The sequence below is a fragment of the Vulpes vulpes genome, chromosome 12 (assembly GCF_048418805.1).
Source record: "Vulpes vulpes isolate BD-2025 chromosome 12, VulVul3, whole genome shotgun sequence".
NCBI lineage: Eukaryota > Metazoa > Chordata > Mammalia > Carnivora > Canidae > Vulpes > Vulpes vulpes.
The window spans coordinates 133,605,839-133,620,944 of NC_132791.1; the positions used below are offsets into that span (position 1 = coordinate 133,605,839).

At 52.2% G+C, this 15,106-nt stretch overlaps 2 protein-coding genes across 2 annotated transcripts; one reads left to right on the plus strand and one right to left on the minus strand.

The window, feature by feature from the left end:
- Nucleotides 1–263: 263 nt before the first annotated feature.
- On the plus strand, nt 264–6,246 carry ELP5 (elongator acetyltransferase complex subunit 5). Its single transcript, XM_026005357.2, has 8 exons — nt 264–448; nt 596–656; nt 749–829; nt 2,900–3,120; nt 4,233–4,414; nt 4,928–5,023; nt 5,148–5,248; nt 5,877–6,246. Exons 1-8 carry the CDS (start codon nt 406–408, stop codon nt 5,989–5,991), a joined length of 900 nt encoding a protein of 299 aa, XP_025861142.1. The 5' UTR covers nt 264–405; the 3' UTR covers nt 5,992–6,246.
- A 255-nt stretch (nt 6,247–6,501) lies between these two features.
- On the minus strand, nt 6,502–8,839 carry CLDN7 (claudin 7). Its single transcript, XM_026005360.2, has 4 exons — nt 8,068–8,839; nt 7,184–7,348; nt 6,978–7,062; nt 6,502–6,881 (listed from the first exon to the last, which is right to left on the minus strand). Exons 1-4 carry the CDS (start codon nt 8,288–8,290, stop codon nt 6,719–6,721), a joined length of 636 nt encoding a protein of 211 aa, XP_025861145.1. The 5' UTR covers nt 8,291–8,839; the 3' UTR covers nt 6,502–6,718.
- Between the last annotated feature and the right edge of the window lie 6,267 nt (nt 8,840–15,106).

A 15,106-nucleotide genomic window follows, 5' to 3' on the forward strand; every position in this document is an offset into this window, starting at 1 on the left:
AGGCCGCAGAATCGCGCAAGCGCGGAAGGGGGCGGCGGGGCGGGGCCTGGGGCGCAGCGGGACCGGCGGGGGCGGGGCGGGGTGACGTCACTGGCCACCGAGGGGCGGGCGGGCTGACGGGCGCGTGCGGCGTCTTCCTCCTCCCACCGACAACTGCCCCAACGGCTCTTCGGGCCCTAATCGTGGAAAAAATGTCCGGCGTCTGTGCTCTGGAGCTCGGGAGGGGCCCCTCCGCGTGAGCCCCCCCCGGGATATTGCACATAATCACCTTTCATTCCAGACTAGGCTGTGTCTCAGTAGAGGGAGGATTCATGGGAGCCCCGCCCCTTTCTCCTGGAGGGGGCGGGGCTGTGGGCCGTGACAGCATCAAAGGGCGCCGGACAAGGGTCCCGACGCACCTTGGAGATGGAGTCTGTGTGGGGTGTGGGCGGCCTGGTGCTTCTGCGGGGTGAGGGCCTGCGGTACAGGGGGTTCCGAGCCGGGCTCCCGGGGCGGAAGCGGAGAGGAGGCGCCATGCGTCCTAGACTAGGGGTGGTCTCCAGGGACGGAAACGTCCGCGTTCTCATGCTGTTTCTCCTTCCCCTCCTGTCCCCAGACTCCGTGGAGTGGGAGGGGCGCAGTCTCTTGAAGGCGTTTGTCAAGAAATCGGCGCTGTGGTGAGTATCCCACAGCTTCTCCCCCGAAGTCCCTGACGGAGGAGGGCGAGGGAAGGCCGGCCCCACTCCGTGACGCTCCATCTCTGCCGTAGTGGGGAGCAAGTCCACATCCTGGGCTGTGAGGTGAGCGAGGACGAGTTTCGTGAAGGTTTCGACTCCAGTATCAACAGCCGGTACGTTGGGAGAGAGTGCCTTGGGTGTGGGGTCTCTTCAGGATATCCGTCTATAGCAGCAAGCGCAGGACCTGGTGTGCAGATAGGCATCGGAGGTGTGGGTAAGGGGCTTTCAGGAGGCGGAGATTCCTAAGAGGTGAGGAGTGGTGAGTATCTGGAGAATCCAGAGAATAGACCGTAGAAGCTGAGAGAGAAATAGAGCGTGATAAAAGGCTGTGAGTTTAGTGTCTTGGAAGATGAGAATGAATATGTTCCGGGGGCCTGGCTGGCTCAGTGGGCAGAGCCTGTGACTCTCAGTCCCAGAGTTGTGAGTTCCAGCACCACCTTGGGTGTAGATATTACTTAAAGATAAAATTTTGGGGCGTCTGGGTGACTCAGTGGTTGAGTATCTGCCTTTCGCTCAGGTTGTGATCCAGGTCCTGGGACCCAGTCCCTCATCAGGTTCCCTGCAGGGAGCCTGCTTCTCCTGCTTATGCCTCTGCTTGTCTCTTTTTTTAAGATTTTATTTATTTGAGAGTGAGAGATCATGAGCAAGGGGAAAAGGCAAAGGAGAAGCAGACTCCCTGCTGAGCAGAGATTTGGACATGGGGCTCCATCCCAGGACCCATGACTATGACTGGAGCTGAAGGCAGGTGCTTAACCGACTAAGCTTACCCAGGCACCCAAAAATAAAATCTTTTTAAGTAAAATGAATATACTCTACCTTTTTTGAGTTATTCAGAATATCATGATGATCAATCCAGACATAGATTCCAAACTTGGATCAACTCTACCTAGCTGCAAGCTTCTGAGCAGTTTGTTCTAGAGGCAGAGGAAACAGCCTGTGCAAAATTAGGGATGTATGTGGAAGCATGCTGTTTGTGGGAGGTGGAAGAGCTTCCTGAGTCCATACAGATAAAAAGGTACCTTGTAGTAAAGGTTCTTAGCGTGGAGAGGAGTTCAGATGTTATCCTAAAGGCAGTGAGAGTCCTTTTGAAATTTGGGAGGAGACTGATAACATCATACCTGTTAGACTATTCCAGTGGCTGATATGGAGACAGAAGGGGACAGCCTGGAGATCAACCAGGAGGAAAACCCCTGCAGTTTTCAGGGTGTGCTCAAAGGACAAGAGTAAAAGGACCCCAGCAGGTGGAATTTCCAGGAGTTACAGACTGATGTGGTGAGGAGGTCAGGAGGCTCCTGAACCCACCCGTGTGCCTGCTTGCAAAGACTACTATTTGGTCTGGAGAGCTCATTAGATTACATCTGTCTGTTCAACCCTAATTTTGAATCAGATCTTGGGATAAATTATGTTAAAATGGCATAAGAGAAGCAAAAGATAGGAGGTGTCTGGGAAGGAGTTCGACCACCACGAATCCTTAAAAATCCCAGGATTTTTTTTTTTTAAGGTTTTATTTATTCATGAGAGAGAGAGGCAGAGACACAGGCAGAAGGAGAAGCAGGCTCCATGCAGGGAGCCTGATGTGGGACTTGATCCCAGGTCTCCAGGATCACGCCCTGGGCCAAAGACAGGCACTAAACCGCTGAGCCACCCAGGGATCCCCAAAATCCCGGGATTTCTAAGCCATGCCAGACTCCTTTATCTGCACTGCTATTGTATTAGTACGTAGTTCCGAGTGACTTAATTCTTATGGTCTCTAAGCTGTTTTATCAGCAGGAAGCATGTGTCGTGTTGCCTTCTCTCTCTCTGTCCAGGGAATGATACGTTTTAAGCACTACTCAGGAAATAGTTGATTTTGATGATGATAGCAAATATTTATGAAGCATTTACTATGTGTCAGGCATTGTTGTAAAGATCAAGTGGTGGGATATCTCTATTCTACAAACAGAACCCAATCTCACATTAATTTATCAGGTGACTTTGGGTACATAGTAAAGCCAACCTTGGAGCTCAAGGCTTTGTGATGCCAAAGTCTATGCTGTCAATCACGACGTTCTATCTTTCAGGGTTACCTTCCACTGACATTTAGGATATTAAGTCAGAAGACCAGAGCCCTGAAGATCACAGGGTGAAGTCAGGACTGAGGGAAGGAGGGCAGTATTAAGTTATTTCCTGTTTTCCCTCTGCAGGCTGGTTTACCATGACCTCTTCAGAGACCCCTTCAACTGGTCACAGGCTGGAGGAGCCCTTCCAGGGGGACCCCTGGGAGCCTTGCGAGCCCTGTGCAAAAGGACAGAGCCTGGTCCTGTCACCATTGCCCTCGATTCACTGAGCTGGCTGCTGCTGCACCTCCCCTGTACCACCCTCTGCCAAGCCCTGTGTGCCTTGAGCCAGCAGCATTCCCCCCTTGGTGAGACTCCCCTTCGTTTTTCTTATATGCCTTCCCCTGCCAAGGAACAAGCCCTTTTCCATCCTAAGAAAAACCATATTAGAAATTTCCAGTTGGGCCTTATTCTATCTCTAATAATTGTTTTCATTCTAGACTGCCACAATTGCCATCTACTGATGACTTTATTTTTTCACGAAGTTCTTTCTTACTCATTGGTTTCGTTCATTGAACAGATATGATATCATGTAATATGTCAGGTACAATAGTAGACGATAGGAAGATAAAGGCTAAGTGTAGTCAGATTCCCACTCAAAGTTCCATAAGGGATATAGACAGGTAAATAAGCAATTACTAGATAGTCTGATAGCAGCCATGACGATAGAGGAACAGGCAGTATGTTTTGAGGAAAGATATGTCCTAAAGAGCAAGCAGTTGGCTAGGCAAATTTGGCCAGGCCAGGGGCCCTGGCACTAGCCTGAAGTATCCTGTGGGTTCTGCAGTGGACTTTGGAGCCGGACACCCAGCTTGGTGTTAAGGTGTTTGATATCTCAGTGTTTGAGTTTGCTCTATAAAAGGATGGGGGGGGTGAATTGATAGCAATTCCAGATGGTTCATCCTAATACTGTTTCTGCAGGTCAGATAGGGACAGATGTCAAGTGGTAGCAATTTCACGTGGTTCAACCTAAAAATGCTGGGCCTCATAAGGATTAAAACGTGAAAGTATCTGGTACAGTGTGTTGACGCGTGGTAGATGCTCCCAGAAAGGGAGGGAGCCAAAGGATCCTCTGGGGAGTGGATCCAACTGGGATCCTAGTGTATAGTTCCAAAGCCTGCAAGTAGCTCTGTGCATCAGAGATGAGGCAGAGATCAGAGGGGGAAGGTGTTAACCGCATCCTGAAGGCCGTGAGGAAGAGGCTGCTGGGACTGAGGTCAGCGTGGGCCATGATCAGATTGGCCTTGGTGAGGTGAGGGCTGAAGGGGTGAGGTGAGACTAGCCCAGGGGAGGCAGGACTGGCAGAGGCGCCATGGAAGGTGGGCCTCACCTCGTGTGCTCCTGCCTTACTGTGGGATTCCAGGCTGCTGTCCTGCAGGTTCCCCACTGCCCTTCGCGCCCTACCCTTCTGCCCCTCCAGGTGGCAGCCCCCCCGTGGAGCCTGTCCGTGTGCTAGGCCTGCTACACATGGAGCTTCATGGCCCAGGCCCCATGGGAGCATTGAGCAGCCTGGCCCAGACTGAAGTGACCCTGAGTGGGACAGCAGGCCAGGCCTTGGCCCACATCCTCTGTCAGAGGCCCCGCCAGCACCCAACCCACCAGGTCAGGAGAACCCCAGGCGACCACTGGAGGTTGGGGTCACCCACAAGGGGCATTCGGATGGGAAAAGCAGTAAGAGCTGACATGATGGAGTACTTCCTGCATTCATCGTTTTGTCATTTTCCTCATTCAATCTTCACAGCTACCCCGTCAGGTTGATTGTTTTATTATACCCATTTAGCAGCTCGGGGAAGGTTACCCAGAGCTCCAAAGAGTAACTGGTAGAGCCGGGATTTGAAGTCAAGGTTGCCTGACTCGGATTCTGTGAGCTTAACCAAGAAGAAGTGTCAGCTTCCAAGAAACGGCAAAGGAGGAAAGACTGGGAACAGTTCCTGGGGAAGGAGGAATGAGTCCCGATGGAGTGGTTGGAAGGAGGGCTGAGGAGGGAAGAGCAGGTGCCATAAGCAGCCCATTACATAGAAGATTGGGGCCTGGGGCCATTAGATCCGAGTTCTCCCTTGTTTGGTTCATAGGGTGGAAAACACCTTTCTGTTAATACTCTTTTTTTCTCCCCAGACTCAGTGTTTCTCCATCCTGCCTGACTTCAGCCTGGATCTCCAAGAGGGACCCACACTAGAGTCCCAGCCCCACCCAGATCCTCACATACCCCCGGTATCTAGGGGTGCCAGGGCCAGAATAAGGGAATGGAGATGGAGGAATAAAACCTGCAGAGAGGTTGGGGGTGGTCAGGGATTCCAGCATTGAGGCAGAGTGGCAGCATCCTTTGTACCTACAGGTGGAGCCCACAACTCATTTGACCTTTAACCTTCACCTGTCCAAGAAAGAGAGAGAAGCTAAAGACAGCCTGACACTGCCCTTCCAGTTCAGCTCTGAAAAGTAAGGTTGGGGGCGCTAGGCACCTGGGTTCTTGAGTAGAGCCCCACATGTGGGCTTGGGATGGGAGTGATAGCTAGTTATTGATTAACCTCCCAGACTTCATAGGGGCTGAAGTCCACCTCCAGAGACAAGTCTGGGGAGTGGTTCGCTATCCACTCCTACTCCCAACAAGGCAAAGGGGCCTTTATGTCTTTTTTCTGTGCATTGGAGCCTCAGGTCACAGAGCAATCTGAGGCTGGCCAGCCCAGACCCCGGGGAAGTGGCCCTACAGATCTCTAGGCAAGAGTGCTGGGAGGACAGGAAGCTAGATGGGTGTGGCAAAGACAGGTTAATAATGACTTCAGTATATGCCTGCTGTTCTCTGCCCAGTGTGTGGGTGGGTGAAGCAAGAGTGGCAGGATCCTTGCCCTCAAGCTAAGAACTTGAAGTGTCATGAGGAGAGCGGTATGAGTCTCTATCCCGTACCAAATGGTGCTTTGGTACTAACTAAATGGGGATGTTGGGGAAAGGGACTCGGAGCAAGAAAACCTGGAGGGCAAAGAGGAGGAGTCAGTCACCTGGAAGAGTACACAGATGTGACCCATCACCCACCCTCACCAACACCAATTCTCCCCTTCTCTGTCCTCAGGCAGCAGGCTCTCCTGCGTCCTGGGCCGAGTCAGGCTACCAGCAACATCTTCTATGAGCCAGATGTGTATGATGACTTGGACCAAGAGGACCCAGATGATGACCTGGATGTTTGACTGGCGGGTTGGACTGGCCTAGAATTGGAGGGGAAAGACCTTGGACCCATAACCATCCTTTGGCTGTTTGCTTTGGTCTTGCCCTGTCCCTGCCCCCACCTTGTTCCCTGGTGTGGGGGCCCTGCCCCATGACCCGTAAATCAGAGTAGCTTCCCATCAGGACAAAAGGTGGGAGGGGGGTGTTAGGGGAAGGTGAAGAAAATGGGAACCCCTCCCCTCCCCACGTAATAAAATTTTTATTTTTCTACTGAAAAAGCAGCTTTGGTAGCTGTTCAAACAAGAATTGGGAGTGGAAGGGACTGAAGAATGGGAAGAGGTGAGGGAAGCCAAGCACCTCAGTCTTCTAGAGTCAGTGGGCAGTGTTGGGGCCTGAGTGACAAGGAACAGTGGCGCAGAGAGAACAGTACATGTTTTAAGCGGAAGCCGGTACATTTAAAGGTTCCACGTTCCCCGCAAAGATTTGAGGTGGAAGAAAGTAAAGGCCCTGACAGGGAAAAAAAAGAAACGTACTTTCCAAAACATACTTTTTTTATTACTGTACAAAAAGCACATCCTCCCTTTTTGTCTCCCCACCCCACCCCCCCACCCTGGGAACTGTACATGGTGTGTGGGGTGATGAGGCGAGGCTCCAGTTCCACACCCCACCCATGGGCTGAGCTCTGCCCCAGGTCATTTCAGCACCTGGGCACACCAGAGGCTGCCAGGCTGGGGCTGGGGGGGTCCCAGCTCACACGTACTCCTTGGCAGAGTTGGGTTTAGGGTAGGAGCGGGGTGCACGGTACCCAGCTTTGCTCTCGCTCCCAGGACAGGAGCAAGAGAGCAGGGCACCTCCCAGAATGACCAGAGCAGACCCTGCCCAGCCAATGAAGATGGCAGGACCAAACTCGTACCTACGGAGAGAGGGGGTTGGGGTCAGAAATCCTGCCTTTCCAGACACCAGGAATGTATACCTATGTACCCTCAGGAGACAGGGCTCTCATACTTACTTAATATTCATGGGGACCAGGGGGTTGTAGAAGTCCGTGACGATCTGGTGGCCGTACCAGGAGCAGGCTACCAAGGCAGCAAGACCTGGAGATAGAGTGGTTCAGTGGTTCGGGTGTATTAGGTGACCCCAAACCAGCACCTGGTGCACCCTCGCTCCAGGACACAAGGGGAAAGCCCTTGAGCCCACCTGGGGCCTGTTGCTCACCTCCCACAATGAAAATGATGCCTCCGGTCATAGCTATTCGGGCCTTCTTCACTTTGTCGTCTCCCCCACAGTTGGTACACTTCATGCCCATCGTGGCCACAAACATGGCCAGGAAGCCCAGCACCAGGGACACCACCATCAGGGCACGGGTGGCCTGCAAGGCCGCTGCGGAGCAGGGGAAAGGACGCCCTCACTGCGGGAAGTGTGCACGGCTCCCGCCTTCGGGCCGCCAGCCTGGGGCCCCTCCGGCCTGGGGCCCCTCCGGCGGCCTCGGACCGAGCGGGTGGATCCCGCCCCTCCCGGCTCCGCGGCCTTCCCGCCCCGCCCCGCCCTCTCCCGGCCATGGGACCCGCCCGGGGCGCAAGGGTTTCGATGAAACTGCCCGGGGTATGGGGGGGAAGGGGAGGACGGGCCCAGCGGAGGGAGCGGAGGCGGTGCCGGAGACCCCCGCGGGCCACACGGTCTGGCCCGCGGCCCAGCGCTGACCCCGCTATCTTGGCCACCGGGTTTGTGGCTTCAGCTAATCGACCGATAAGATTACAGGCCGCCGGCGGCGGCCCGTCTGACGGAGCGCACGGCCCCTCGCCGACCCTGCGGCCTCCGCCGCGCGCCACCTTCTGTCCTGGAGAAAAGGGCGGGAGGCGGAGGCCGCCACCTGCGCGGGGCGGCGGGGGAGGGTCCAAGGGGCGCGCAGCCGGCCGGGGCGCAGGCCGACGAGCAGCCGCTGGAACCCGGGCCCGCGGCCCTCCCGCGCCCCTGCCCGCCGCGGCCGCTTCCGCTTCCTCCTCCCCACCCGCTCCCCAGCAACCCCGGGCGTCGGGCCGCAGCAGCCCGCACCCGCACCCCGCCCCGGCTCGGCCGCCCCGTCGGCCCCGCGGCCTTACCCGACAGGGCCAGCACCGAGTCGTACATTTTGCAGCTCATCATGCCGGTGCTCTGCGTCACGCACTCCATCCACAGCCCCTTGTACATGGCCTGGGCCGTGATGATGTTGTCGCCCGCGTACGAGCTCATCTGCCACTGCGGGATGGCGGTGCTCGCCACCAGGCCCGCCCAGCCCACCAGGGCCAGGGCGAAGCCCAGCAGCTGCAGGCCCGAGTTGGCCATGTTCGCCCTCGGAAGAGGTTGGGGACGCCGGGTGAGCGACCCTGCGGTGAAACAAAGCAAATTTGGGGGGCGGCCCCACGGAAGGACAACTTGCGGCGGAGTCTTAAGTCACCCAAAGAGAAGGTTTGGGTCGGGTGATCCCAAATCTTTTTGTCACCCGGAAAAAATAAATCGATCCTTCCGGCGGGGCGAGGGTCTCAGCTCGAGGAAGAGGCTCCGCTGGAGGACCGGGGTCCAAAGAGCGATCCGCGAAGGCCGGGCGGTCCCCTCCGGGGCTCTGGGCGACCCTACTCACACAAAAGGCAGCCGGGCAGTGTCCGCGCGGTCCTGGGGGCTGGAGGTCCCCAAAGTGCCCTGGGCGGGAGACCTGGGGCTGCAGGGAGAGGGCGAGGCTGCTCAGCCGCGAGCAGGCAGGTGCGGGCGGACAGGTGCGGCGCACCTGAGTATATGTAGGGCGTCAGGGGCGCGCCCCCGCCGGCACCGGGAGCGCGGGGCAGGCGGGACCGGAGGGGCGGCCGAGGGTGACCTGACGTCACCGAAGGGACACTCACCTGAGCCGGAAGTCCTGGCCCCCACCCCTCCGGGCCCAGGTGAAGAGGAAGAAACCTGAGCGCCAGGGTCACGCCCCTTCTCTGGCCCGGCTCGGGACGCAGGTGGGGAGGAGGTGGAGGCTTCTTGGGAGTTCCACGCTCGAAGTCAGCCCCTGGAGACAGGACTTCCCTCGGGAGCCAGGGTGCCCCCTCCCCTCTCCCCAGCAGGTGAGCCTAGGTACTATGGAACCAGAGCTGTGGAGGGACGCTCTGGGCTCCTCGTCTCCTCCTACCGCACCCCCTCCCGCCGGTACTCTTGGTTTCTACTCGAGGTGTATTCCTGGCCCTGCCCTACTTTCACCCCCACCCTCTGCTCTTTTTTTTCAGTTGGCTATCCCAAGCGTCCCCAGCTTCAGGAGCCCCAGCTCCAATCCTCAGAACCCTGCTGCCTTCGGCACCCTCCTGGGAGTCTCCATGCCCAGAGCCACCGCCCTGCACCCGCTGCCCACCTCCTTCTGTGCTGCCCTCCTGCTGACATCCCGCTCCCAGGCAGGGCGCCCCGATACCCCCATCTTCGTGGCTCTCCGAGCCAATCTCTATCCCTGACACAACTCTTGCCTGGGCCCTTTGCGCCCCCCCCCCCCCCCACCAGCGATCACCGTCCTCCCTGCCTTGAAGCTCCTTCCTAGCAAAAGGACAAAAACTCGGAGGCCAGAAGTTCAGCAGAGGGTGGGGAGCAGGGTAAGGCCTGGGTCAGATTCTTGGCCACACCTGTCATTCCCCTCCCTTGGAATCTTTCCAGAACCCATCCACTTTCTGGCTTCCCCCTCCCTCCAGCCCTACTACACGTTTCCTTTTCCTTCGAGCCCGGACCTGACTGCGCGCTTCCCATCCTCCGGCGGCACTGTCTCCCTAACACCCAGCTCCCCGGTGGCCTTGGATGCTGCCCTCAGAACCCCAGGTGGCCCTTGGGCTTCTGTTCCCACGCTTCCCAGACTGTTGCCCCCACCACCCTGTGGACATCTCTACCAAGTGTCTCCAATCGCTCATCCCGCCCTCAGCTCGTGTCATCTCCCCTGCCTGCCTTTCCTCCGTCCCATTCCGCACCCTTCTGAGTCGCCCTTGGAGCCCCTTCTCCGGAGCCCAGCCGCACCACACCCCTGCCCCCTCGCCCAGAGCCCTCCGCACCCTCCTCTCCTCTGCTCCCACTCCTGGACTCACACCTTCCCATCTTCTTCTCCATTTCTCTTTCTCTTTACCTCCACTCTCTCCCATTTTCCGTTTTTCTTCCCCTTTGAAACATTTCTCCATAAGGCTCTCCTTTTATGCAGTAAAAATATTAAAGGGCCCCGGGACTGAGCTCATCTCCCTGCACTTCTACAAAATGCAGACTTCGATGAGTTCTTTGTTGTTCGTTTTTATTTTTCTACTTTTTTGATTAATGGTGAGTTGGGTTTTGTTAAGGTGCTTTCCGGCTCCAAAATGATATGTTTCTTGTTACCATCCTATATCCAGTTTGTCTCCAAGCTCACTGCCACTACCTCAGGCCCACCCACTGTCACCCCCTGCCTGCGCACCACAAGTGCCTCCAAACCAGCATCCCTGCTTCCCTGCTGGTCCTTCCAAAATCCATTATCCGGAAGGAAACTTGTGTGTGTGTGTGTGTGTGTGTGTGTGTGTGTGTGTGTGTTTCAAACTTAGGTCTTGCTACTTTCAATTTAAAATCCTTAAAATTGGGGCACTCAGGTGGCTTGGTGGGTGAGTGTCTGCCTCCAACTCAGGGCGTGATCCCAGGGTCTTGGGATCAAGTCCCTCATCGGGCTCCCCGCAGGGAGCCTTCTTCTCCCTCTGCCTGTGTCTCTGCATTTCTCTGTGTGTCTCTCATGAATAAATGAATCAAATCTTTAAAAAAAGAAATTTAAAATCCTTGAAATTGAAGTGGCCAGGTGGATCAGTCGGTGAAGCATCTGCCTTCAGCTCAGCTCATGATCCCCGGGTCTTGGGATCGAGTTCCACGTGGGGCTCCCTGCTCAGCTGGTACTGCTCTTCCTACTTGTGCTTGCTTGCTCTCTCTCTCTCTCTCTCAAATAAATAAAAATCTTTTTTTTTTAAATCCTTAAAATCTTCCAATGTCATGCCTCTGCTCCTCTTGCTCCACGGATTTGGCAAATAAAGGCTATATTGTGGCTTATCAGACCGGGCCTCAGCCCCACTGGCCTTCTCTCCACTCATGACATCTATTACTTTCCCACACACCAAAGTACCCTTCACACACCCTGTTCCCTATGCCTGGATGCTCTTCTCTGTGCTCCTGACCTGCCTTCCTCTACCCGACTCATCCCTGAGGGATCAGCTCATATATCACTTCTCCTGGAAAGCCTGGCCTGACCACCCGCCCCAGACTGAGTCATATCACCACTACTCCAGCTTTAACTTTCAAAATTCTTATCATATCACGGTTTCAGACTATTTACTCTGCGTGATTATTTATTCAATGTCAGTCTCCCACTGTTGATGTGTCTGGGTTTATCGCCAATAAATATTTGATGAACGAATGAAGAAACAAAAAGTGAACAATATCTTCATTTACTTGCTCAGCAGATATTTTCCGTGTTCCTGGATAACGTACCAGACACCATGCTTGACGCCAAAACAGGAGAGATGAGGACACTGCACTCATGTCACTTAGATTCTAGAGGGAGGAAACAGACCACAGGGACAAAAAGAACATGGTGCATGTTTTAAAGGCAATAAGACGGGCAGTGTGATAAGGTTGGGTCCACTCTAGACATCAGGGAGAACTTCCCAGGAAGTCACCATAAAATAAGGAGCCAGCCGAGAGAAAAAACCATGTTGTAAGTAAAGGGAATGTCCAAGTGCTGGGATCCCATGTCAATTTAGCCTTTGCAACTTTGTAGTATTAATTTAAAGCAGGATCTCTCAACCCCAGTACCTTTGACATTTGTAGCCAGATAATTTTTTTTGAATTTTTAAAAAGGATTTTATTTATTTATTTATTTGAGAAAGAGAGAGAGAACACACAAGCATGAGGTGGGGTGGAGCAGAGGGAGAAGCAGACACCCCCCTGACCAGGGAGCCCAATGTGGGGCTCAATCCCAGGACTCCAGGATCATGAGCTGAGGCATGAAGGCAGATGCTTAGCCAACTGAGCCACCCAGGCGCCCCAGGGGCAGATAATTCTTTGTTGTAGGTGACTGTCCTGTGCATTATAGGACATTTAGCAGCATCGTTGACTTGCACTGATGAGATGCCATAGAACCCTCCTCTGTGCCCCAGTGTGACAACCCAAAATGGCTCCAGACACATTGCCAAATGTCCAAATGAAGGGACAGGCAAAATGGGTCCCAGTTAAGAGCCACTGAGTTAAAGTGTGACCAGTCAACATCACTGTGGTTGTTTTGCTCTAGTAGCTTCAGGTGAATGGTTGGGTTCAAGGAGCAAATAGATGGATGGGCGAACTTAACCAGGATTGGGATTTTGCTAAGAACAGAGAGAAATGATTTAATATATTTGCATGAGAAGGTTTTATGTGTTAGATTGTGGATATAAATTGGGAAATAAGGAAAGTAAGCCTAAAAAAATAAAATTACCAATTGAGATAACCATATAATTTTCTTTTTTAATTAAAGATTTTGGGATCCCTGGGTGGCGCAGAGGTTTAGCGCCTGCCTTTGGCCCAGGGCGCGATCCTGGAAACCCGGGATCGAATCCCACATTGGGCTCCCGGTGCATGGAGCCTGCTTCTCCCTCTGCCTGTGTCTCTGCCTCTCTCTCTCTCTCTCTCTCTGTGACTATCATAAATAAATAAATTAATTTAAAAAATAATAATAATTAAAGATTTTATTTATTTATTCATGAGAGACAGAGAGAGAGAGAGACAGAGACAGAGAGAGAGAGAGGCAGAGACATAGGCAGAGGGAGAAGCAGGCTCCATGCAGGGAGCCTGATGTGGGGCTCGACCCTGGGACTCCAGGATCACACTGTGGGCCGAAGGCAGGCACTAAACCGCTGAGCCACCCAGGGATCCCCTCAATTGGTAATTTTAAAAAGCATTTGATAAGGTCCAACACCTACTGATGATAAGAACTTTTAGCAAACAAAGATTAGAAAGGAAATTTGTATACCTGATAAAGAAGTATTAGACTCATCTCTTTTATTTTTGGTAAAGGGACAAAGAAGGTCACTGTTATCCCTTTTGTTTGGACAAAGTCCCAGAGGTCTTGACCAATAATACAGGGAAATAGGGATGCCTCATGGGGCTCAGGGCATGATCCCGGGGTCCTGGGACCAAGTCCGGCATCTGGCTCCCTGTGAGGAGCCCACTTCTCCCTCTGCCTGTGTCTCTGTGTCTCTCATGGCTAAATAAATAAATTCTTTTCAAAAAAAAAAATAAATTTTTTTGAAAAGTTAAAAAAAATTTTTTTAAATATCTCAATAGGGGATACCTGGGTGTCTCAGCAGCTTGGCGCCTGCCTTTGGCCCAGGGCGCAATCCTAGAATCCCAGGATAGAGTCCCAGATCGGGCTCCCTGCATGGAGCCTGCTTCTCCCTCCACCTGTGTCTCTGCCTCTCTCTCTCTCTCTCTCTCTCACTATCATAAATAAATAAATAAATCTTTTAAAAAAATATATATATATATATCTCAATAACTTTACCCTCAAATTTGTATGGAGCAGTAAGAGACCACAAATGGTGAATAACCATTGAAAAGAAAGAGTAACAAGAAAGGTCTTGGGCTTCCAGAAATTTAAACTTGCTACAAAGCATCATGAAAAATAACAATAATAACACTGTGTAGTATTCATGCAAGAAAGGAAGGATACACCAGTGGAACACAGTAGGAGTTCAGAGGTAGACACTTTATCAGAATTTGTGGTAAATGTGGCTCAGTAAGAGAAAAATAAATTGGACCCCTAGCACACAAAACAAGGAAGCACTCTAGATGGATTTAAAAGACCCAAATACAGGCATGCCCAGCTGGCTCTGTTGGCAGAGTATGCAACTCTTCTTCTTCTTCTTCTTTTTTTTTTTTTAGAGATTTTATTTATTTATTCATGAGACACATAGAGAGAGGCAGAGACACAGGCAGAGGGAGAAGCAGGCTCCCTGCGGGGAGCCCGATGCAGGACTCAAACCCTGGACCCCGGGGTCACTACCTGAGCTGAAGGCAGATGTTCGACCACTGAGCCACCCAGGCATCCAAGAATATGGAACTCACGATCTTGATCTTGGGATGGTGAGTTTGAGACCCACGTGTAGCCTAATGGTTACTTAAAAATAAGTAAGTAAGTAAATAAATAAATAAATATCACCTGAATATGAAGACTAAAACTGCAGAGTTGTTGAAATAAAATGCAAAAGTAGAATAGTTTTGTGGTACAGAGATGGAACAAAACATTTGCAAATTTTCCAAATCACAAACCATAAGGGGAAAATCTATTATTTAAGGATTTATATTGAAGTTCACCAAAGAATAATTAAGGGGCAGATGACAGAATGAGAGAAAATATTTGCAAAGACCAAATCTGATGAAGGACAGATGTCATTTTTTAAAAGATCTTATTTATTCATTTGAGATAGAGAGAGAGAGACACAGCATGAGCAGTAGGAGATGCAGAGGGAGAGAGGGAAGCAGGCTCCCTGATGAGCCCCACATGAGACTCAGTCCCAGGACCCAGAGACCATAACCTGAGCTAAAGGCAGATACTTAACCATCTGAGCATCCCCTGATGTCATTTTTAAAAAACTTTTTGCCAGTCACAAGAAAAATACTCCCAAGACTGCAGCCCCAGTGGCCCAGCGGTTTAGCGCCGCCTTCAGCCCAGAGCATGATCCCGGAGACCTGGGATCGAGTCCCACATCGGGGTCCCTGCATAGAGCCTGCTTCTTCCTCTGCCTGTGTCTCTGCCTCTCTTCCTCTCTCTCTCTCTCTCTCTCTCTCTCTCTGTCTCTCATGAATAAATAGATAGAATCTTAAAAAACAAAAAACTCCCAAGAGAAAAGGAGCAGAGTATACAACAAGGACATTTACAAGAGAAGAAAGCCAGTATGCTAACAAGTGTTTCAACAGATTTTCCAAACCATGAGTTACCAGATGAAACTGCAGTAAGACATATCTTTCATCCATTGAACTGAAAAATATTACAAATCCAAAGAAATTTTCATTTATTGTATTAAAATCTCATACTCCATTCTGGCATTTATTTATTTATTTATTTATTTATTTATTCATTCATTCATTCATTCATTTATTCATTTATAAAGA

Excerpts from the sequence above, each read along its gene's own strand:
- CLDN7 (XM_026005360.2), bottom strand. The coding sequence starts at position 8,290 with ATGGCCAACTCGGGCCTGCAGCTGCTGGGCTTCGCCCTGGCCCTGGTG. Across the intron at positions 7,349-8,067 it reads CTCGGTGCTGGCCCTGTCGG|CGGCCTTGCAGGCCACCCGT; the intron begins GTAAGGCCGCGG and ends CCTGCTCCGCAG. Across the intron at positions 6,882-6,977 it reads CTGGTCCCCATGAATATTAA|GTACGAGTTTGGTCCTGCCA; the intron begins GTAAGTATGAGA and ends CTCTCTCCGTAG.
- ELP5 (XM_026005357.2), top strand. The coding sequence starts at position 406 with ATGGAGTCTGTGTGGGGTGTGGGCGGCCTGGTGCTTCTGCGGG. Across the intron at positions 449-595 it reads CGGCCTGGTGCTTCTGCGGG|ACTCCGTGGAGTGGGAGGGG; the intron begins GTGAGGGCCTGC and ends TCCTGTCCCCAG. Across the intron at positions 4,415-4,927 it reads GCCAGCACCCAACCCACCAG|ACTCAGTGTTTCTCCATCCT; the intron begins GTCAGGAGAACC and ends TTTTCTCCCCAG.